The 21,857-nt window shown below is 41.2% G+C and overlaps 1 protein-coding gene and 1 long non-coding RNA gene across 2 annotated transcripts in view; one reads left to right on the top strand and one right to left on the bottom strand.

The window, feature by feature from the left end:
* Positions 1 to 122: 122 nt before the first annotated feature.
* CTBS (chitobiase) lies at positions 123 to 12,348 on the bottom strand. The gene is made up of 7 exons (XM_020988711.2): positions 12,189 to 12,348; positions 7,833 to 7,971; positions 7,074 to 7,282; positions 5,199 to 5,370; positions 3,427 to 3,524; positions 2,057 to 2,218; positions 123 to 640 (listed from the first exon to the last, which is right to left on the bottom strand). Exons 1-7 carry the CDS (start codon positions 12,339 to 12,341, stop codon positions 449 to 451), a joined length of 1,125 nt encoding a protein of 374 aa, XP_020844370.1. The 5' UTR covers positions 12,342 to 12,348; the 3' UTR covers positions 123 to 448.
* Positions 12,349 to 12,530: 182 nt separating this feature from the next.
* LOC110209935 (uncharacterized) overlaps positions 12,531 to 21,857 on the top strand; it is a 127,630-nt gene continuing 118,303 nt past the window's right edge. Inside the window, exon 1 of the long non-coding RNA XR_013487390.1 lies at positions 12,531 to 12,692. This is a non-coding gene — a long non-coding RNA (uncharacterized LOC110209935). The remainder of the gene's footprint in view (positions 12,693 to 21,857) is intronic.

A 21,857-nucleotide genomic window follows, 5' to 3' on the forward strand; every position in this document is an offset into this window, starting at 1 on the left:
AAAAATCTGTCCTAAGCAAACTAGGTTTCCCTTTACAAAAGTTTTAGAGCTTTCTGCATAGTTTATAAATATGTAAGCATAGATGCTAATATCATGGACAAAAAGACATGAACATAATAAAATTATGAAAATACTGGTTTATTAAGTGACAGATAAAACATCTTACAAAATAAAGAAGATTATTTCATACTGAAAGATAGACTCATCTCTCAACTTTTGTGTTTCTTAAATGATCAAAATATATGTTTGGAATTCAACTTAAAAGCATTAAGCTGACAATCCAGTTGGTTCTATCAGTACACCAGATATCAAGATGCTTCAGAACAGAATAGAACTATTTGGAAAGAAAATGTTAACAAATTATTTATTTTTTCCAGAAATAAGATGTATAGCTACAAACAGAATGACCTGAATTGTGTATTTTGAGCAGCATTTTTTAGTTACTCCTTTACCCATTTACCTGTAAGGCCCTCCACATGTCTTTAGTTTGCTGTTTGGCTACTTCATCCCCAGAGTAGTCAAGACAGTTCCCATTCCACATCCCAATGCCCCTTAAGCCATGATCCCTTACGAATGCCGCCTTTAAAGAAATGCTCTTCGGGTTGTCATACCACACCTGATGAAAATGGCCATCAGCATCCTACACAAATACGGAAATACAGAACACCAAAATAAAGTCACAGAAAAAAACCCAAACACAATTTCTTAAATCCAAAAAGAGAAGGCACCACTACCACAGGCTCTGTTATTTTGTGGTTCTGTCATTTTCCATACCACTGTTAATGGGCATTCATTGAAACTTACAGCCAATTACCCCTAAGTTTATTACATATGGTCCATAAAGGAGCTTATTAATCAGTTTGTCCCCCATATTTTCCCCTCCTTTTCCCTGTTCCCCTCACTGGGGGCTCTGGGGCTCCTTCCTCAGTTCAGACAGCCCCTACTAGGCTGTCTTAGCTCCTTCCAGCACCAGCAGAGCTTCTCAGGCTGCGGGCTCAACTATGTGTGGCAGCGGAAGGTTATTGCTAAGGGTGAAAGTAAAGGATGCAGAGAATGTAGTAGACCAAGAAAGAATGGTTTTGATTGGAAAATGAGACCACTAGTTGTTTGTTTATTTGTTTGTTTTGTGGAGGAGGGTGTGGTGAGTAACTAGTAAAGTGTCTTCAAAAGCAATTTTTTAAAAAAAGTGTTCCCAAAATGTTTTGGATGTCTGTAGTAGCACAGGAATACAGCCTTCTATAGCTGGAGGACAATATGAACTCGGATGTGTGAGTTTTGGCATGGTTAAAAGAAAAAGTAGCATCACTTCATCATATTTTGGATTGTATTTATCTCTAATTATTTCATACTTTATATTAAGGATTAAAAATCTCAGAAATCACAAAATCATATATGTATGTGCTTTACATATAAATATTTATTAATATAGAAATTTCATTTATTTAAATGTATTTATAAATACTTATATATTTATATAAATTATATTTATTCCCATATGTTTATATGCAAATATATATTTTATATATTAGGTCATAAATCAATATGCAGAATTTATGGCTGAAAGGCAAAGGCTTAATTAATTCTGCAGATTAAGAACCAAAACTTTGGTTCATCTTCCTTTGAATCTGACCAACATTCAAGATGAAACTCAGAAGCTATTTGACATTGTGAAACAAAAGCACAGTATGGGATCAAAGGGTTAAAACAACAACTTACAAGGAATTTAATGGAAACAGTTCTTTCAAAATATAGCCAACTTTATGCCAATTAAAAAAGGCTAGTAACTGCTGCTAAGATCTGTGAATTTTTGATCATCGTTTAAAATGGTGAATATCATAAAATTATGCAACTTTCAAATAGCTTGAATTACTAAGCAGGAAACTGAAAGTCCTCTTTTGCCCAGGGTTGGGATTCCAGTGTCTTTAAGGAAGATAGACATCATATTTCATACACTAAAATAATTTACATCAGTTATTTTAGTGTATGAAATATCTAGTAAGTTCTTACATGAATACACACTACAATAAATAATATATATTGACTTAAAATGTCTTACCTTGTAGTTATAATACGGAGCCTGCTGTTGGGTATTCCACTGGCTTCCAGAAATGGAACTATTCACTTGATCCATGATGGCCTTATAGGTCACCTGGCGGCCTGCAGCATCACTACATGGTGCCCCACGGAAAGGCACTTTGGGAAGAGTGCAGACATGATCCTGGTGACAAGCAAGAACTTGAGCGTCAATTACTCTGAACTAAGTACAAATTCCCAGAAAGATAAGCTTGGAAATCTGATTAATACTGATGCTCGGGATAGGTGTAATTGTGAAATTAAGCTTTTTTTCCCCTAAAATGAAAATGAGTAGATTCCAAGGGCCCATGTCACTTACGGAGAATTACCTAAATCTGCTCCCTCCTTGGGGACCAAGCAGAACCAGTATACCCTCTCTTTCACATGACTACTCTTCACAGAACTGAAACAACTCACATAGCCCCTCCGAGTCTTCTCTGGGTCAAATGACTCCAGATCCTTCAACCAATCCTTATATCAAGGGAACTGAAAGCTCTTTTTGCCTTTTTGTGGGGGGAGAGGTGGTCTCCTCAGTGCTTAGCACAATGCCCAGCACATCGTAGGTGCTTAATAAATGTTGAGTGACTGACTAATTGATCTTAGTTGCCCTCCACGTTGGATGCCCTCCAGCTTAGCCATATCTTTCCTAAACTTCCTAGTGTCCAGAACTGAACAAATTCTCTCAGATGTGGTTTGAACAGGGCAGGATACAATGGGACCATCATCTTCTTATTCCTGGATCTCTGTCGCCCTTAATGTAATACACGAGCAGTTAGTTTTATTTGGCAGTCATATCACACTGTGCACTCCCACTGCCCTTGCAGTCCATCAAAAAAACCCCCAGCTTTCTCTCTCAGTTCAGCTGTCTAAATCTGCCTCCTCCCACCTTCTCCTTGTGCAGTCGATTTTTAAAAAATCTATCATGCCATGATCTGTCCTCTAGAAACTCAAGCTACTCCGCTTAAAACCATATGTGGAATCCAGAGAAAGAACTATGGAGTCTGAATGTAGATCGAAGCATACTATTTGCTCCTTTTTTTTTGTTTCTTCTTTCTCGTGATTCCTCCCATTGGTTCTAATTCTCTACAACATGACTAATGTGAAAATATGTTTAATATGAATGTATCTGTACAGCCTATATCAGATTGCATGCCATCTTGGGGAGGGGGGAAGGAAGGGAGGTAGAGAAAATTTAAAACTCAAAATCTTCTGGAAGTGAATATTGAAAACTAAAAATAAATAAATTAATAAGTTTTATTTACTTTTTGTGAAAGAAAGCACACAGAAAAGGTAGATAATATGAGAATAGAAAGGAGAATAACCTGGAATTGATATGAAACAAAGTGGTCTTACCTCAGATAAATTCAGGCAATGATAATCATAGCCATACCAGGGAACACCCATTACAAGTTTCTTAGGGTCAATATTCATCTTGAGATAGCTTTCATATCCTAATTAAAAAGAAAAGACACAATAAAACCCATGCTATCTTGACATTATAACCACAAGTTCTCCAACAGCTAAAAACCTAGGGATGTCAAAAGGGGTACTGTATATGCAAATTAATAATACTGTATTTGCCTAAAGTGACCTTTTAGATGTAGTTCCATAATAATGATCAATTCCTTCTTGTCTCATTTTTTTAAAAACTTCTCTTTGAATAGAAAAAAAATTCATAAAAATGAGATTAAATTTCATTAGTCTACTCAAAAAAACCCCTGCAGAATACTGACTTAAATAAACTAAAATACTCACGTTCTAGGAAGAATAAAACATTACAGGAAAGCACTCAAACCCTGTCTACTGACTTGTAAAACATCTCCCTCTGGCAGTCTTCATTCTCAAGTATCAGATATGGCTAGCAAGTTGAATCTTTGGGAAATGATGATTTCAAGTGAATCTAGGCACCATCTTAATCAATAAATTGTGTGTGTGTGTGTGTGTGTGTGTGTGTGTGTGTGTGTAGATGAAGTGTTCGAATTACCATGCTCCCTTCTTGGCCAGCATCTGGCTTCCAATGGAAAAACTAGGGGAAAAACTTTAGAATTACAACCAGGCCTGGGTTTCCATGTCAGCTTGCGTCTTGTGCAACTTCACCTAAGTCCTTCCTTCTACCTTGGCCTCAATTTTCTCAGCTGTAGACGAGGGGACTGGACTAAGTGACTACTAAGGTTCACTTTGAGCTGTCATTTCTATAACATCATTAGAAAGATAAATTAAGTTGCCTCTCCCCCAGTCAAACAGGACGACTGTCTGCCCTGTGAACAAGCACTGTATTCTCCAGGCTTTTGCTCAGTGTGTTGCCTATGCCTGGCATGTCCTCTCTCCCTTTCATCTTTTCACCTGTTGACTTCTGATCCATGAATACCTCGTCCATGGAGCCTTATTCAAGCCCCTCTTCAGGTTTCAAAATTAAATGAGAGATGTACTACTGTCCCTGCTTTGTTAATTTGTTCAAACTCCAATGAAGGTATTTGGTAAAATGTAGATGATTGAAACGGATTTTATACTCAGAAAATCAAACTAATAAAGGATTTCACCATTCACTGACCAGTCAACTCATTCACAGACATTCCCCCGCCCCCAATTTATTCTAAGTGTAATCCTGTTCTTATGTGTAAGTGATACTTTTTGAAATTGGACCATTAGTTGGTTATTTGCCAGGTTGAATACTATGTCTACTGCCAATACAATATTACTTCTTTAACTTTATATTTTAAGTCAATTCAGTTTCTATTCAACAAGTATTTCCTGACTTACCAGAATACACAAAGTATTATGCTGTAAGGGAGGAGAAGGAGAATAAGACATAGTCCCTACCCTTATACAGGTGTCCCAAAAGTTTTAGTGTAGTTCAAAGCTTTAATAGTGAAATAATCTCATTTTAAGAGCAAAGGGAACGGTCTCTATTCAAGCCAATAGAGTAGTTTCCCTACATGAGCTTTAAAATCCAAGTGCCAAAAATAACTATTTACAAATTTTCTAGCAACAAGCAGCCTACCTGTTTCAAGAAAGCATCAACACAGAAAGGATATATAGATGAAACAGAAAATCCAAAAAATCCTTTAGCACTTGAAGCACGAGGAATAATGTTGTCAGTGAGCAACCTTTTCCTAGGTCCTTACCTATTAAGGTCTGGTTATAGGGAGCATTGGCTGCTGCAATACACTCTGTCCAGATCTGACTTTGTTCATCATAAGACATCACAAAGAGGAAATCACAGGATTCGGCAATTCCACTGTAATTGTAGCATCTCTCGTCTATGCAGTTTGGAGACCAGGCGACATCAAAAGTGACCTGTGGGGAAGAAACACCACATAAGCCTAGAAAAGGATGAGGATCTGCAGAGGCTCTTGCTCAGCTAGGAACTGGCCAAGACAAGAAGAGCCATCTACAATGTGTATACAGTTCAGGTTTCAAACTAGATTGTTCAGAAGAACTTAAAAAACAGTTCTGAAAATGCCTTTGTCTTCCTCGTAAGATCATCAGAGGCCACTTTCGGGGAAGTCTTGTCCTTGTTCAATCTGAGTGCTACTCCCTTGGTCTGGGCCTTCATCCCGTTGGTCATTTCCATTTTATTCAACATTTATTGAGCACCAACTATGTACCTCAAACAACTGTACTTAGATCCCTTCTTTCTTTAAGGTTCAACTTAAGTCCAAGGTTGGAGCATCCTGGACACAGAGAGTACTACTAGTCAGTCCCTGTCCTCAAGCTGACATTCCGTGGAGACACCAGGACCCTTTTAAGCTTTGTCTGCCCCTCAGCTTAAAATCCCTTGCCACTCCCCAACATTCAAAATAGTCACAGAACAACATTCCTAAAATACAGCTCTCTAAGAAGTTACTCACCCAATTAAAAAATCTTCAGGACTGCAAATTCCCCCAAATTGAACCTAATCTCCCCCTCTCAACCTCACTCTCTAAATGCAAACCCACTATGCAAGCCAATGGCAACAGTCTGCCCATGGTATTCCATATATTGGTGTATTCTACCTCTAGGCCTTTGTTGACACTGTCTAGGTGGTTCAGTGGATAGAGCCCTGGACTAAGAGTCAGGAGGACTAGCTATGTGACCCTGGGCAAGTCACTTTACCTCTGTCTGCCTTAGTTTCCTCGCCTAAAAAATGGGGATAACAATAGCCCTTACCTCCCAGGGTTACTGTAACATGATATTTGTGATGCTCCCAGAAAACCTTAAAGCGCTTCATAAATGCTAGCTACTTTCATGGCAGCTATATTGTTTTCCTCCACTCAGAACTTCTCTCTTCCTACTCAGTTTACCTAAACCCACTTGTTCTTCAAGGTTCAACTTGAATCTGAGACTGGAGCATCCTGGGCATAGAAAGGATCACTTGCTCTGATATTTCGGACTTACTGCCTGCACTATTCATCTACCTGGCCTTGTTAGTTACATTTTAAAGTGTGTGTCCTATTCCTCCCAACCAGATTATAAACTCCTTAAGGAGAAGACACAGCTCTTTATGGTCCTTAGAGTACCTTGCCACAGTAGGGACTCACTAAATGTTTATGATGATAGTACAATTGAGTTTGGTGCTGCTGGCAGTCAGAGAGGAGACACCTTAACATAGTTATAATCTGTCACACAGAATGGGTCCCATCAACTCTGGTCCCCTTGGCACATAATACCATGCCTACCTATGGAGCAAGAGAAACCCTTAACTCACAGTATAATGACCTTCTGAGAAAAGTAGCATGGAGAGTTTACATCTCTGAGAAAAGCAGCCAGGCGGTGGGTATGTGAGGCAGGATTCCAACCTAGGTCTTCCTAGCTCCAAATCTGGCTCTCTCTCAGGCATGTTGCCCCTGCACTGGGTACCTCCCTTTTTTCCTTGTTACTCCCTGTCCACAGACCAAACACCTTCCTCCTTTGTCAGACTAAGGTGAGATTCTATAGCTCATCCCGAAAAAGGGAATGGCTGTCTGGGCTTGACTAAGTAGTTGCTGGATTTCCAAAATTAAAATAGGATTTGTGTTCACCTGTGATCCCTCAATTTCCCGATGGAAGGCTTCTGTCGTTTCTTTAACTAAAGCTGTCAAGGCATAATATTCAGGGGATGACTCTTCAACTTCTTGTTCTATGTCTATATTAATTCCATCCATGTATTGTTTTTTGGCCAATGTGAGTTGTTTCGCTATCCAGGCTTCTCTGAAAGTAGGCTCAACGATATCCTTTAAGGGAACATCTCCTACGGAAGAAATACATATTTAGCCAAAAAAAAGTTCCACTCCTTAATGACATTTGTTTTACAATCCCCAGAACTTCGTGAGATCAAAGTCCTTTAAGGACACCACATAATATTCTGGAATAGTTACTCTCCTTTGAGAGTTCTCCACATGAAGAAATGATGTACCAAGAGAACAGAGTCTATATCTCATTAATTTACAAAATAACCCATCCAGACACTAAGCATAATTTAAAAACAGAAAAACTGTCAGCTAAGAGCCTAGACAAAGGTTGTTATATTAATTAGATACAGTCACAGTGCTCAGGATCACATAATGAGTTACACAACCCTTTAAAAGGATTCACATTTGTGAAATGAATCAGACAGTATCCTAGGAGAATTTTTGTAATTATTGAAAACATCAGATGGTGAGAATAAAGAAAGAAAACCTAGAAATGTGACAGGACTATAAAGACATAAGGAGAAAAAAATTTAAAGTTATACAAAGGTTGAATTCTTGCAGTCTTTCTATGGATTCTACCCTGAAGTCCCTATAAGATAAGTCACTAACCTTTTAGCACCACCCTGGATCCTTCTGAATGGGCAAAACACAAAAGTTCAGGGTCATACTTTCCAAAAGCCGCCACTGTTGTGATCTGAGACCAGTCATACAACTTCCAGGCTTTTCCTCCAACATCAAACACAAACACCTGTCAAGACCAACAGAAAAGGCAAAACTATAGAATTTAGAGGGGAGAGATTTTGGAAGCCACCTATTTCAACTCATTCCTAAAAAGATCCCACAGTGCAACACACTCAGTAGTCAGTTGTTCCAACCTTAGCTCAAAGAGTTCCAAGGAGGTGAACCCACCACCTCCCACCACAGCCCATTTCACCTTTGGACAACTCCAATTGTTGGGAATCAACAAGGTTGACATCAAGCCCAAATTAGCCTCTTTGCAATGTCTGCCTGTTATTTCTAGTTTTGCCCTCTCCGGCCAAAAAGGAATAGGTCTCATCTCTTTCCTGCATGAGAGACACGTGATTGTCCTTCAGTGGTTTCAGTTGTGTCCGACTCTTTGTGACCCCATTGGGTGTTTTCTTGGCAAAGATACTTGGTTGGTTCGCCATTTCCTTCTCCAGCTCACTTTACAGATAAGAAAACTGAGCAAATAAGGTTAAGTGAATTGCCCAGGGTCACATAATGAGACACATCACCCTTTAAAAGGATTCGAATTTGTGAAATGAATCACTATGTGTCTGAGGCTAGATTTGAACTCAGGAAGATGAATCTTCCTGACTCCAGACCCAGCACTCTATTCATGGTGCCACCTAGATGTCATTGGTCCTCTCTGAGAACAAAGGATGAACAACAACAGTGCCTGGTGCATAGGTTTACTGAACTGAATGACAGACGCCCTCCAAATACTTTTTTCATGCCACCTTCCACTTGCCCCTCCCAAGCCCCAAAAGTCTTCTCTTTCCTGGGCTAAATATTCCTAATCCTTTCCACCAAGCCTCATTGACTCAAGGCCCTTTACTATCCTGGCTGCTCTTCTGTTTGATCCAGTTTATCAATGTCCTTTAAAAATTGTGGTACACAAAACCATCAATCAATCAATCAATCAATCAACATATTATTATTTAAATTTATTAATTTACCATTCAAAACTAAACACAATCCTCCAAATGCTGTCTCACCAAGGTAGAATCCAGAGAATTTGTCACCTCCTTATTCTGGCACGCTCTCCCGGCCCACAACTGATCCCATAGATGACTGACATTGAGCTTTTAGTCTACTCAACCCCTAGATATTTTTCAGTCAGCTTATCTAACAATAACATCTTCACCATCCTTTACAGAAGTTCAAAAGATCAAATTCACAAACTCAAGACTTCACCTCTATCCCTGTCAGATTTAATCTGATTCTAGGGTTTAATCTGAATGCAGGTCTCTAGTATGTCCAGATCTTTTTGGATTATGTCATCTGGTATGTTAACTGTCCCCCTCATGTTTATGTCTCCCCAAAATTTGATGAGCGTGCCATCTTTATCCAAGCCATTGATAAAAGTCTTAACACAGCACACAAATAGACACAGATCTGAGGGACACTACGCTGAAGACCTGCCATGTTCCATGTTGACCCTTTAATGACTGTTCTTTGAGTCTGAATTATCATCTAATTCATATCCTCCCATCTATTCTCTTAGAATAGTATGAGATACTCTAATAACAAAATATTTGATAAAATCTAGGTAAACTGTATCTATAGCATCCCTTCACTACCCTGTTCTGCTAGTTTAATAACCCTATCAAAAAAGGGAATAAAGGTTAGTCTGGCATGACCTGCTCTTGATTGAAGCCTTGTGGACTCTTGCCATTCAGTAAGCATCTTTTTTTTCCCCCTCTTGAGGCAATTGGGGTTAAGTGACTTGCCCAGAGTCACACTGCTAGTAATGTTACATGTCTGAGGCTGGATTTGAACTCAAGTCCTCCTGACTCCTGAGCTGGTGCTCTATCCACTGTGCCACCTAGCTTTCCCAGTAACCATCTTTTTAATCAGAATTTTCCCAGAAAGTGAAATCAAGCTTACCATAGGAAGCTACATAGTGTGGTCCCTTTGTGTCCCCCCCCCTTTTTTTTTTTAATCAGGAGAACAGCCACAGACTTATTATAATTCAAACTTAAATGAAACCATAATGGTGCACCACTTTTTAAGACCCATTGCAGGGAATGCACTTAAGAGGTTAAATTTATACCTGTAGGATATATGATTTCCCTGGTGTGCATACTCCCTCCGCTGGTCACAATCCTTCACTGACTTAGTGGAAGATCTTTGAGGATGCTGGGCTGTAAAAATCCATTGCTATATGGTCAACCAGGTGATCACCCTTTCCATATTCAGCTAGGCTGGTCCCTTTCTAAAATATATATGCTCTAATTGACATCAAATTGCTTGCCTTCTAAGGGGGAGGGGAGAGAGGATGAGAATTTGGAACTCAAACATTTTTTTAAAATGATACAATTAATTAATTAATTGAATATATGTATATATGTATGTATTTACTCAGGTGACCACACCTCCAAAACCCAGGGTTGTCTAAACTCAAGGCCATAATGGGACCTGGGAGTAGCACCATAACTAGAGTAAAAGTGCTCCCATGATAAGAGAACAAGATAAGGCTGATAATTTATACCACAAAACTTTAAAAAAATGACCTGAGTTTGATTTTAACCTGGAAGGAAAAAGGATGACACAAAAGAGAAATGTCTAATCTAATTCTGGTACTAAAGGCTTCAAATTAAGAACCTAATAAGAGGAAAGAGTAATTTACCATAAACATAAATTTCATTTATTTTAATTATTCTTTTTCAGGAAGCCTGCAACTGCTGCTTAAACTAATGAAATGTGCTTTGGGGTCAGTGGCCTTTTAGTGTCCTGGAAAAGTTACCCAGAAGGAGTTGATATCTGGGAAATTGATGATACAGATCAACATCACTTAGTATTTAATAAAGCTGTGCTTCCCAGACTACAGTGTTTCCAGTAATAGTTAAACATTCACCAACTCTTGTCTCTTAAGCAAGTTATAAAAATTTTGTTTACAGGTGATTTTAATGCCCATTGACAGAATCAATGTTCGGTAATGTCATATTAGATTACTTAGATGGTACATCTCTACCCTAGGCTGTCCTTCAGACTTGGCCTTTCAACCTCACTGAGAGAATAACAAATTCCTGGTACCAGCCTCGAGTATTTTAGAGAGACACACATTAGGATCATAAACTTTGGAGCTGGAAGGGTTCTTGGAGGTCCTTTAGTCCAGTGGCCTCATTTTATGGATGAGGAGACTTGGGGGGCCCAGAGGAGTCTAGTTTCTTGCCCAAGGTCCCAGACACCGGCAAAGCTGGGATTCGCAACCAGGGACCTGAACCTTGAACCTGTTCTCTACGCTGTCCTGTGGCAGAATCGACAATCCATCAACACCCTAAGCAATAAGGGGAGGTGTCTTCGTCCAAAGCCAGGCATTCAGGGGATGAATTTAGCCAATCTGGAATAAATACAGATGCTGGGGAGAAGGGAGTTGAGACTGGGGCAGCAGAAAAGCATGGTCAGGATAAATGGTGAGGGGAAGAAGGGGGTAGGGAGACTGCGCCTTCCCATGGACCATTGGAGTTCTGCTGCCAGACCAGGTCCTCATTCTTCAGGTAACCCAATTAGCTGTCTTGTCAGAGAGGAGACACAAACCAGCCTCGATGACATAATCCAAAAGACTGAACCTTTGGAATCGTCATCTGCCTGCAACCATCCCCTCCTTCAGTGTCACCTGGGGATGGAAGGCTGAGACAGATTGAGGATTCGTAAGAAAACATTCCCTCTATGGAGGCAGAGACACAGCTCCCGAGTAGGGAAGGGTACACTGGGAGTCACAAGACCAGGGTTTAAAATTCAGAGTGTGTGTGTGTGTGGGGGGAGGTGATGGACCCCAAACAAGTCACTTTATCTCTCTGGGGTTCAGGCTCCTCTTGGATAAGATGAGGAGGCCAGACCAGATGACCGTCACCTGCACATTCCAAAGCCCCTTTCCTAATCTAGTGTGTTAAATGAAGGACTGGGTCCCCTGCATCCCTCCTAAGGTCCCTGACCGCTCCCTGGGTCTGTTTCCTTGCTTCTACAATGAAAATCGCTTTCAATAGTTGGCATCCACTGGTCATCATGTTCAATGGGAGTCATTTCTTTCTGGGCCTCAGTTTCCTCCTCTGAGATGGGGGAGGGGGTGTGGGTGGCTTCTGGGGGCCCTCCCAGTCTGGGCCTCAGTTTCCTCCTCTGCGACACGCGGGGTGGGGGTTGGGCAGGCCAGCTCCCAGCGCACCTCCTCCCTCCCCCGCAGCCTCGCCCCCCCCGAGGGACACGTGACCTCCCGCTGACCTCGAAGTCGCGGCGGCCGCGCACGGGGCGGCAGAGCGCGGGCTCGTCGCACGGGCAGGGGTCGGCGGAAGCGGGTTGGGGGGAGGGGGTGTAGAGGCCCAGCAGCAGCGCCCAGGCCCAGGCCAGGCCCCCCAGCGCGGGGCGTCCAGACATCGTCCTTCTCCGCAGACCCCCGGAGCTCAGGAGCCAGCCGTAGCGCGGACGGGACAGTCACGAGGGACACGGGCCACGCCCCGGCCACGCCCCTGGTCAGGGCCCGGGAAGGGGAGTCCCGGCCCCGCCCCCGCCGCCCTTCAGCCTCGGCTCCCGGCCCTGGCCGTCCCCGCCCCAGCAGGGGTCCGCCCGTAAGTTCCCCGGCTTCCCGCCGGTCCTATCTCCCGGAATCACGTGTACGTGTGTTTGCACCAGCCTCCCCGTAGACTGCAAGCTCCTCGAGGGCAGGCCCTAGCCCACAGCGTGGCGCCTGGCACCCCCCGTGGCCTAGAAACCGCCGGCGTGTAAAAGGTAAGGTTTGCGGAGTGCTTCTGCGTGCCTTCATAATAACACCGACGATTGCATCGCGCTTACTACGGCCGGGGCCCTTCACGGTCACCGCGTCGTTCGTCCTTACAAGTAGTGCTGTTGTCATCCCTGCCCTGACCGGCTCTTCCTAACCCCGTTTGGGGTTTTCTTGGCAGACATACTATAGAGGGTTGCCATTTCCTTCCCCAGTTCATTTTATGGATGGGGAAACTGAGGCAAACTGGGTGAAGTGACTTGACCAGAGTCATACAGCTATTAAGTGTCTGAGGTCCATATAGAGACAAAGCATCTCCTTATGGAAAAACGTTTAGACTTGTAAAGAGACGGTGCTGCATGCCTGCGCTAACCATTGCACATCCGCCTCAGCCCAGGATTCAGGCAGCCTGGTTAGGTGTGTAGAAGACACACCTGGAAAAACTGGAACAGCAGCAGATATAGGAGCCGCCCCAGACTAGAAGGAGATAGCAACAAAGTAAGCAGAACAGGATGGCCCCAGTTCTTACCCCAAGGCCCTTCTTCTACCCCGTTGACTCCCAGATTCCCTACCAGCAAAATGAAATATTCCATGGTTTGGTTTTTTTCCCTCTTTCCAATAGAGAAGAGGATCTGGGGCTTATTTTAAAATTTAACTATCCACAGATAAGTATATTCCAGCACACGATAAGTCCCACTTGGTCTTGTCTGGAAAACACTCCCAGCTTTTGTTTAGATTATTTCTGCCTACCAGGAATGCTGGCCTTCCTCTTCTCTGCTTTATTCAAATCCTGCTTATTCTACAAGTGTTCCCCTTATTCACCTAAGTCCAGTTCTCCCTTCTCTAGCCCACATGGAAATCCCCTTTCTCTGAACTCATTTTTAAGCTTGGACCTCACAATTGAGCTCTTAATTGTTTACTAACTGGCATTTCCCAGCTAATCCCCAAATGTCTTGGTATTTAGAGCTGGAAGGCACCTCAGAGATCATCTTGTGAAACTCCCTGGTTGTTCAGATGGGAAAACTGAGTCCCAGAAAAGTTAAGTGACTCACCCAAATACATATAGGCAATAAGTAACCTGCATTATTACTCCATTCCTCCTTTTTTACACTCTTTGCCCCAAACCGACTGGACTGTTTATTTTTCTCCCTATACAACATTTCAGATCTCCTACCTTGACACCTCTACTCTGGCTGTCTCCATGCCTCATATACCATCCCTCTCCTGCCATTGCTTCCCTTCTCAGAACCCCTGGAGAAGAGATTCTTAACCTTTTTTTTTGTGATGGACCCTTTGGGTAGCCTGGGAAAACCAACGGAGTCCTTCTCAGAAGAATCTTTTTCAAATAATTGGAGGAAATGCTAGATTTTACAGATTAGTAAAAAATAAATGGGTGGTGTTTTTTTTTTAATCTAAGTTCACAAAACCCCTGAAATCTTTCCATAGATCCCTTCAGGATTCATGGACCCCAGGTTAAGAACTCCCTGCCTAGATCCTTCCAAGGCTCAGCTGGAGTGCCGTCTCTTTCTGGTTTTGTTATTCAGTCCTTTCAGTCATGTCTGACTCTCCATGACCCCATTTGGAGTTTTCTTGGCAAAGATACTGGAGTGGTTTGTCATGTCCTCCTCCAGTCCTTTTACAAATGAGAAACTGAAGCAAACAGGGTGAAGTGAGTTGCCCAGGGTCATAGAGCTAGGAGTCTGAGGCTGAATTTGAACTCAAGAAGATGAGTCTTCCTTACTCCGGGCCAACTGCTCTATCCACTGCACCATCTAGCTGCCCCAGTTACCTCCTTCTATAGACCCTTCCTGGTTACCTCCCTTGTTAATATATCTCAACTCCTTATAAGCTTTAGTAACTTAAAACTGCACTAACACTAATTGCTTTAAGCTATTAAGGCTTAAAATTTGCACTACCCTATATCTGTTTACTTATGAACATTTGGTATGCCCTGAATAGAACATAAGCTTGTTGAAGGCGGAAACTCTCACTTTTGTGTTTGTGTCTCCCAAGGCCTAGCCTGGTTTCTGGCCTATAAGTAAGTAAAAAATGTTTGTTAATGTCTGATAAGACAGTGATTGCAGATGATTGGGAGAAGTCACAAGGTAATCAAGAACAAACAGGAAAATGGCTGATAGAAGACAAGTGATAGCCAAGATAGATAAAAAAGAGAAAATCTGGTTGCTCTTGGTAGGTTCAGGTCACCAGGCCCAGATGAGCTACAGCTTTTGGGACCTGAAAGAACTGGAAGATGTAATTGCTGAGCCTCCTGTCACCGTTTGTGGAGCCCAGGTTTGGGGGTGGGGGTGGTACATACATGCTACAGGGGAGACTGAGGCTTCAGCTGGATCGGAGCTCGGGAGTTCAGAACAGAAGTAGGGCCAAAACAGACCACGTGTGTCCACAGTAAATCCAGCACCAATATGGCAAGCCTCCTGGGAGTACAGGGACAGTAGGTTGTCTAAAGGAGGGATGAACCTGTCCTGATCAGAAAACAGAGTATCTTGTCAGAGCTTCTCTGTGGATCAGCAGTGGAATAGGGCCTGTGAGGAGCCACCGTACTACTAGCCTAGGTAAGATGGAGAGACCTGGAAAGAAGGAAGGAAAAAAGGAGGGAGGGAGAAAAGGTTGAAAGGAGGAAGGGGGGAGGTAAAAAGAGCGAAGGAGTGAAAGAGAGAGAAAAAGGGAAAAGAAAGGAGGAAGGGAGGAAAGGAAGAAGGGAGGAAGGAAGGAAAGAGGGAGGGAGAAAGGGGGAAAGGAAGGAGGAAGGGAAGAAAGAGAGAGGGAGGGATAAAAGAAAGGAAGAAAAGAAAGAAAGGCAGAAGGGAGCAAGGTAAGAAAGTAGGCTGGAGAGCAAGGCCAGGAACTACAGAATTGGAGGAGAACATGTGTTCTGATTTTCAGAAAAGAAAAGAGGGTGGCTGCTGTAAATGATAAGCCAGTAAGCCTGACTTAAATCCCTGGCCAAATGTTAGAATGGGTTATTGAAAAGATGGTTAGTGACCATTTAGAAAAGGAAGCAGTTATCACCAAGAAACAGCATGGCTTCATCAAAAAACATGTTGCACCAGATTAACCTTGTTTTCTCTTTTAAAAGGATTATTAAACCTATTGATCCAGAAATTCTTTAGATATAGTTTTCTCAATTTTAGCAGAACATTTGGCAAAATTTCTTATGTTGTTGGTGGAGAAGATAGGAAGATCCGGGCTAGATGATAGTAGAATTAGATTAGATTCATTATTGGATGAATGAACAAACCACGTTTTGTATCAGCCAGGCAGATTTCTACAGTAAAGAGCTCTAGGAATCTGTGTGTAGCCTGATACTGTTTAACATTTTTTATTAATGACTTAGATAAAGGCATAATTATTGATCATAATAATTCACATTTGTATAGTTCTGGCAGAGAGGCAGCTGCTTGTGAGACTTGCAGAGGCTCCTGGTACCTACTTCTTCCTATTCTGTACCTAGTCATTGGGTTGTCTGCTGGGTTCATCACTCGGGTTGCCTCAGTAGGGAAATTAGATTCCCTGTGCTTCATTCCAGTATCACCAAGGAATGTTGGTTGGAATGACGCACTAGGAGCCTAGATCCCCTACTGAAAAGTCAGACACACCCACAGCAATCCATACATACATACACACATATATTCACATATAAAGGATAACATTATGGGGGAGCTAGGTGGCGCAGTTGTAAAACCATGGATAAGTTCTTCCCATGGTCCCATGGAGAATTTTCTATTACAGCTTTCATCAAATGAAAATAACGACAATACTAATTACAGCAGAACATGAATTCACAGTATTCATGGTCCTTATAAGGGACCTTGGAGATCTTCTAGTTCAAAGCTCTCATTTCACAGGTGAGGAAACTGAGGCCCAGAATGATAGAAAAATGTATCCAGAGTCAGTCAGTGAGTAAAAAGCAGGTCTTAGCCATGAGTCCTCTGGTTTCAGTCCCAGTGCTCTGAAACCCTGCCTCAGATACATACTAGCTTCATAACCCTAGGGAAGTCATTTAACCTCTCTCAGCCTCAGTTTCCTCATCTGTAAAATGGGGATAATTGCATTCACCTATACACACACTATTTATATATCTATAAATGTATCTGTATATGTGTGTACGTGTGCATACATACATATACATATATATATATACATACATATGCACACATAGCTGCTAAAGCTGTTTGTAAGCCTTGAGGTGCTATATAATTGCTAATTATTATTATCTTTTCTGGTTGCTGCCATATCATATCAATATGCCACTCATATTGAACTTGCAGTCCACTGAAACCCCTAGCTCTTTTTCAGATGAACTGTGTCCGTGTAGCTATGTTTCCTCCTGGTCTCTCAACTTCAAATTCAGTACCATATCATATTGTCTCTCATCTCTCCTTCCAAATTTGTTCCTCTTTCAGACTTCAGTATTTTAGACTATCTCCCATGTTCAAATTCTTGGAGTTATTTTTTTTTAATTATTTTTCTCTCTCTCTCACCTTTTGTGTGTAATAAGTTATGAACTCCAGTCAATTCTGTCTCCAGAACTTTTCTTATTTGTCCCCTCTTCTCTATTTACATTGTAAATACCTTCACTCAGGCCTTTGATATCACCTACATGCACAGTTATAATAGCCTTCCTGCCTCCACTTTATCTAATCCATCCTTCATGACACTGTCAGAATAATGATGTTACTTGGTCATGTCAGTTGTGTCTGACTCTTTGTGACCTCGTTTGGAGTTTTCCTGGCTGAGATACTGAAGTGGTTTGCCATTTTTTTTCTCTAGCTCATTTTGCAGATGAGGAAACTCAAGCCCAGTGCCCAAGGTCAAATAGGTAGTAAATACCAGCGGTGAGATTTGAACCCAGGCCCTTTCACTCTAGAGAAGTCCTGTGCCACTCTCTGTATTTCCAACATTTTTACTTTGTACTCCTTCTGATATATGCTCCACTCTACTCTCTGTCCTGAGAACACATCGTGTATTCTCCCTCCTTCGTGTCTCCTCTTCTGCCATTCCTGCTGGTCAGCTGGAGCGTGGTGGGAACTGGGGCACCCTGCTCCTCCTTTATCACCCAACACAGATGCTGCCTTCTCCGGGAAGTCACTCTTTATTTCTCCACTCCCCACCCACCACCTCCGCATCCATATCAACTACTCCCCTTAGATCTCACATTGCACTCTGCTTTTCGATTCTCTAATATACTTATGTAACTATTGAGTGCTGGAGCTCTCTGTTTATGCTCTACCCACCTTCTATAATGTAAACTCCATTTAGAGGTTGGATATTTTACATGCATTACATTTCATCTTGTTAGATCTAGCCTGTCTGACTGAAAAGGGAGAATTGAGTTCATTCATGGATATTAAGCCCTAATCAAACTCTATTTATTTTACTTTGAGAAACATTTAGAAGTACATCAATGAACTAGGAATACAGTTAATTCCCATACTTAAAAAAATAACCTTTGTTCAACATTGGCTGGGCTCTCGAAGGGTATATAGTTTTGTATACTTACCAGCTGCTAAACAATGGAAGCCTACAGAGACCCGGGCAGTTTTCATGGCCAACCACCCTGCTGTTGTGCCCAAACCGTCTGAATTGACAAGTAAGTTGCAGCTTTCTTTTCATAACCAATAATAATTTTCTCAGTTTTTATGACTTTCTAGAATAGCCCACATTATAAAAATCATAATGATTACTGTACTTTGTGTACTTTTCTTTCTTCTTTCTCCAAACACATTGCACTTGATTCTCCTTTATTCTTATTGGGTTTTTAAATGCTGAAATGGAAGCCTTTGGATAAGCATGATGAGGTTGAATTCTTCCACTACTCTTACGGCACACAAAGGCTAATGTGCTAAAAAAGAGTAAGGGCTTTTTTCTTTCTAAAGGACTAATTTGCTTCCCTGAGTTGTTCACTTTTTTCCAGTGAACTAGTTAGTTTTCATACATGATGATCAAAATTGCTTTGGCTGAGAGAAAATGTAACACAGAAAAGTGATGTGTACATGGGCCATGGGCCAGTACACTGGCTAGCAAAGGGACTTTGTTTTGTAGTATTCTCCTTGTTATTCATAAAATCATAGAATCACAGAATTTCAGAATTGAAACTCACCAGTAAAGTAAGGATACCGATACTAGCCCTGCCTCCCTCGCTGGGTCATTCCAAGAAAAGTGAAGTCATGAACATGAAAATACGTTGTAAATTAAGTGGAAAACTAATCCAACCCTTACCCAAAACAGACTCCCCAGTATATCACATACCAAAAGTGGTCATCCAGGCTTTCCTTGAAGACCCTCAAGAGAGTAGGGTGGTAGAGTGGATAGAATTTTGAACTCAGAACTGGGAAGACCTGGGTTCAAAAGCCACTTCAGATACTAGTTGTGTGTGACCCTGGGCAAGTCACTTAATGACTCTGTTCCTTATCTGACCAAGAAGAAAATTGGATTCAGTGGCCTCTAAGGCCCCTGCCCATTCAAAATCTGTGGTCCTCTAGCCTCTCAAGGCAGCTGATTACATTTTGCAATAGATCTATTGTTCTTCAATAAATGTTCTTTTTTATTAAACAACCAATGCAAATATTCTTAAATGCAAAGAAAGACAGAAAGAGGGCATTGCCTATGCGACCCTGTTTAGTTTTTGTTTCTGATATAATAATATAAATTTTGCTTCTTTGCAATTTTCACTCCTAGTTCTTCCCTTTGAAATCAAACAGAACAAGAAAAGAACAAGAACAAATTCTTAGGATAGCCTTTTGGGTACTTGAAGACAGTTAACATGTTCCATGTATGTTCTGTGTATGTTCTATGTGTGTCATTCCCTCCTCCCACTGTAGTCTTCTCTTTTCCCAGATCTGTCAGCCCATATGGCAGGGGCTTAAGATCTGTCACTCTTCTGGTTGCCTTCCCCTGGAGATGCTCCAGCTTTTCAATGTCTGTCCTAAAATGTGGTACCTAGAACTGAAGCCAGTACTCCATTTGGTAGAGGCAGCATGGTAGACTGGTCAGAAGACCTAGCCATTAGTACTGGCTACACCATTTACTAGCAATAGGACCTTGGAGAAGTCACTTACAGCTTTCTGCACTTGAGTTTGCATATCTGTCAAGTGAGAGCAGTAATGCCTAATATGTCTGTCTTTCACATAGGGTTGTTATAAATAGCACATGAAACCATGAATATGAAAATATACTACATTAAGTGCTATATACATTTAAGATACTATTGTTAAGTGGCTGTTATTTTAAGATATACGGTTTCTAAGACTTTACATTTTTGTTTACACTTACCATTTTTTGAGATCTTAAGGAAATCATAAATCTCCCTGAGGCTCAGTTTCCTTTTTTGTAAAATGAGGGAACTGACCTTTAAAGTACCTTCTAGCTCAAAGAATGACCCTCTGAATACACAAAAGGCATTCAATAAATATTTGTTGATTGAGCAATCTACTTGGAATCAGAGGACTTAGGATCTAGCTTGAATTCTTTATTTTCTGTGGTCTTGGGCAAGCCACTTGTTTATAAGGCTATTTTCTTATCTGTAAAGTGTGTGTTCTTCTGCTTCTCACTTTATAGGGTTATAGTTAGTCAGTAAACATTTAAAAGTGTTCTCTGTGTTCTAGGCACTGCTCTAAGTACTGGGGATACAAAGAAAAGCAAAAACATTTTTCCTGCCCCCAAGGAGGGGACATATTCTAGTAGATTAGAACCACATTCTAATGGAAGAGACAATATGCAGACATCTATGCATATACAAAATGTATACAGACTGGATGGAAGGTCATCTTCAGAAAGAAGGCTGTGGCCATGGGAGGGACCAAATGAGATAATGCACTATATTAACATGAGCCATTCTTATGATGGATTTCTTGGGGGTAATTTGTAGGCTGAAATGTGAGCAGGTCAAAGACCAAATATGTCTGGATTTTTTGGATTTAAAAAAGTATACATCAACTTTTTGGGAGTTGTATCCCTTCTACACAAGTAAAAGTAGAAACTTACCCTCAACATAATTTATGCTCAGAAAATCTGCTTTTGGGTTTAAGTTTAGCAATGTCAGAAGTGATTTTTTTCAAGGTTGCTTACCTTCAAAAAGAATTTTGCATTCTTTGCTTGACTCAAGTAAAATTCTTTAAATAATTCCATCATCTGGTGCCATTAACCATTAGAATGCTTTTTCTCATCCTCAATCAATGCAGATATCTGTGATTTAAAAATAAATGTTGGTGTTAATAATTTGTAAAGGCTAAGTCTCTGTATTATTTGTTTTTGTTCAATTGTTTTCAACTCTTTGTGACTCCATTTGGGGTTTTCTTGACAAAGATACTGGAGTGGTTTGCCATTTCCTTCTTCAGCTAATTTTATAGATGAGGAAACAGGCAGTTAAGTGACTTGCCCAAGGTCACACAGCTAGTAAGTGTCTGAGGCAGGATTTGAACTCAGGTCTCCCTGACTCCAGGCCCCAAGCTCTGTCCACTACACCATCTAACTGCCCCTAATAATATTGGAGATATTTTCATTTTTTCAAAATTTTCCCAGTTACCCTACAGCTGACATTATTTCATTTGGCATATTTCAGTTGGAAGGGGCCTCAGCAGGTGTCTAATCCAACCCTTATGCAAAAAAGGACTTCCCCTTACATCCTTTATAGCAAGTGGTTATCCGGCCTTTGAAGGGAAGACCTCCAGCAGACAGGATGGTGCAGGGGTAGAACTAAGAATGTTCAACTAATGTTGAACTAAGAATCAGAAAAATGTGGGTTCAGATACTTTGTCAGGTACTTATGAAGTGTCTGACCCTGTGTGACCCTAGAGAAGTCACATTTTTTCTCAGCCTTATCTGTCCTTATCTGTCAAATGAGAAGAACTGTGCTACACAGCTTCTGAAGTCCTTTCTAGGTCTGTGACTTCTCCAGGTATCCTTCCAATATAACCTTGAAAAATAAATGTGAAAGGTATTGTTACGCCCTTTTTACCAATGAAGGAAACTGAGGCTGAGAGTGGGTAAATGATTTTTCCATGCTCATATGGCTAATAAGTGATGGTGCTAGGATCAAACCCTGGGTTTTCAGATCTACTGTTCCTTCCACGATACCAAACTCCTACTCTCTCTCATCCTTGAAAAATTCATAGTATATTCACTTCTAGATAATAAACAAATTGAGGGCAGTG

Source organism: Phascolarctos cinereus, unplaced genomic scaffold (assembly GCF_003287225.1).
Source record: "Phascolarctos cinereus isolate Bilbo 61053 unplaced genomic scaffold, phaCin_HiC Scaffold_5;HRSCAF=322, whole genome shotgun sequence".
Taxonomy (NCBI): Eukaryota; Metazoa; Chordata; class Mammalia; order Diprotodontia; family Phascolarctidae; genus Phascolarctos; species Phascolarctos cinereus.

Excerpts from the sequence above, each read along its gene's own strand:
- CTBS (XM_020988711.2), bottom strand. The coding sequence starts at position 12,341 with ATGTCTGGACGCCCCGCGCTGGGGGGCCTGGCCTGGGCCTGGGCGCTG. Across the intron at positions 3,525-5,198 it reads CTATAACCAGACCTTAATAG|GATATGAAAGCTATCTCAAG; the intron begins GTAAGGACCTAG and ends CTTTTTAATTAG. Across the intron at positions 641-2,056 it reads CTCCGTATTATAACTACAAG|GATGCTGATGGCCATTTTCA; the intron begins GTAAGACATTTT and ends GTATTTGTGTAG.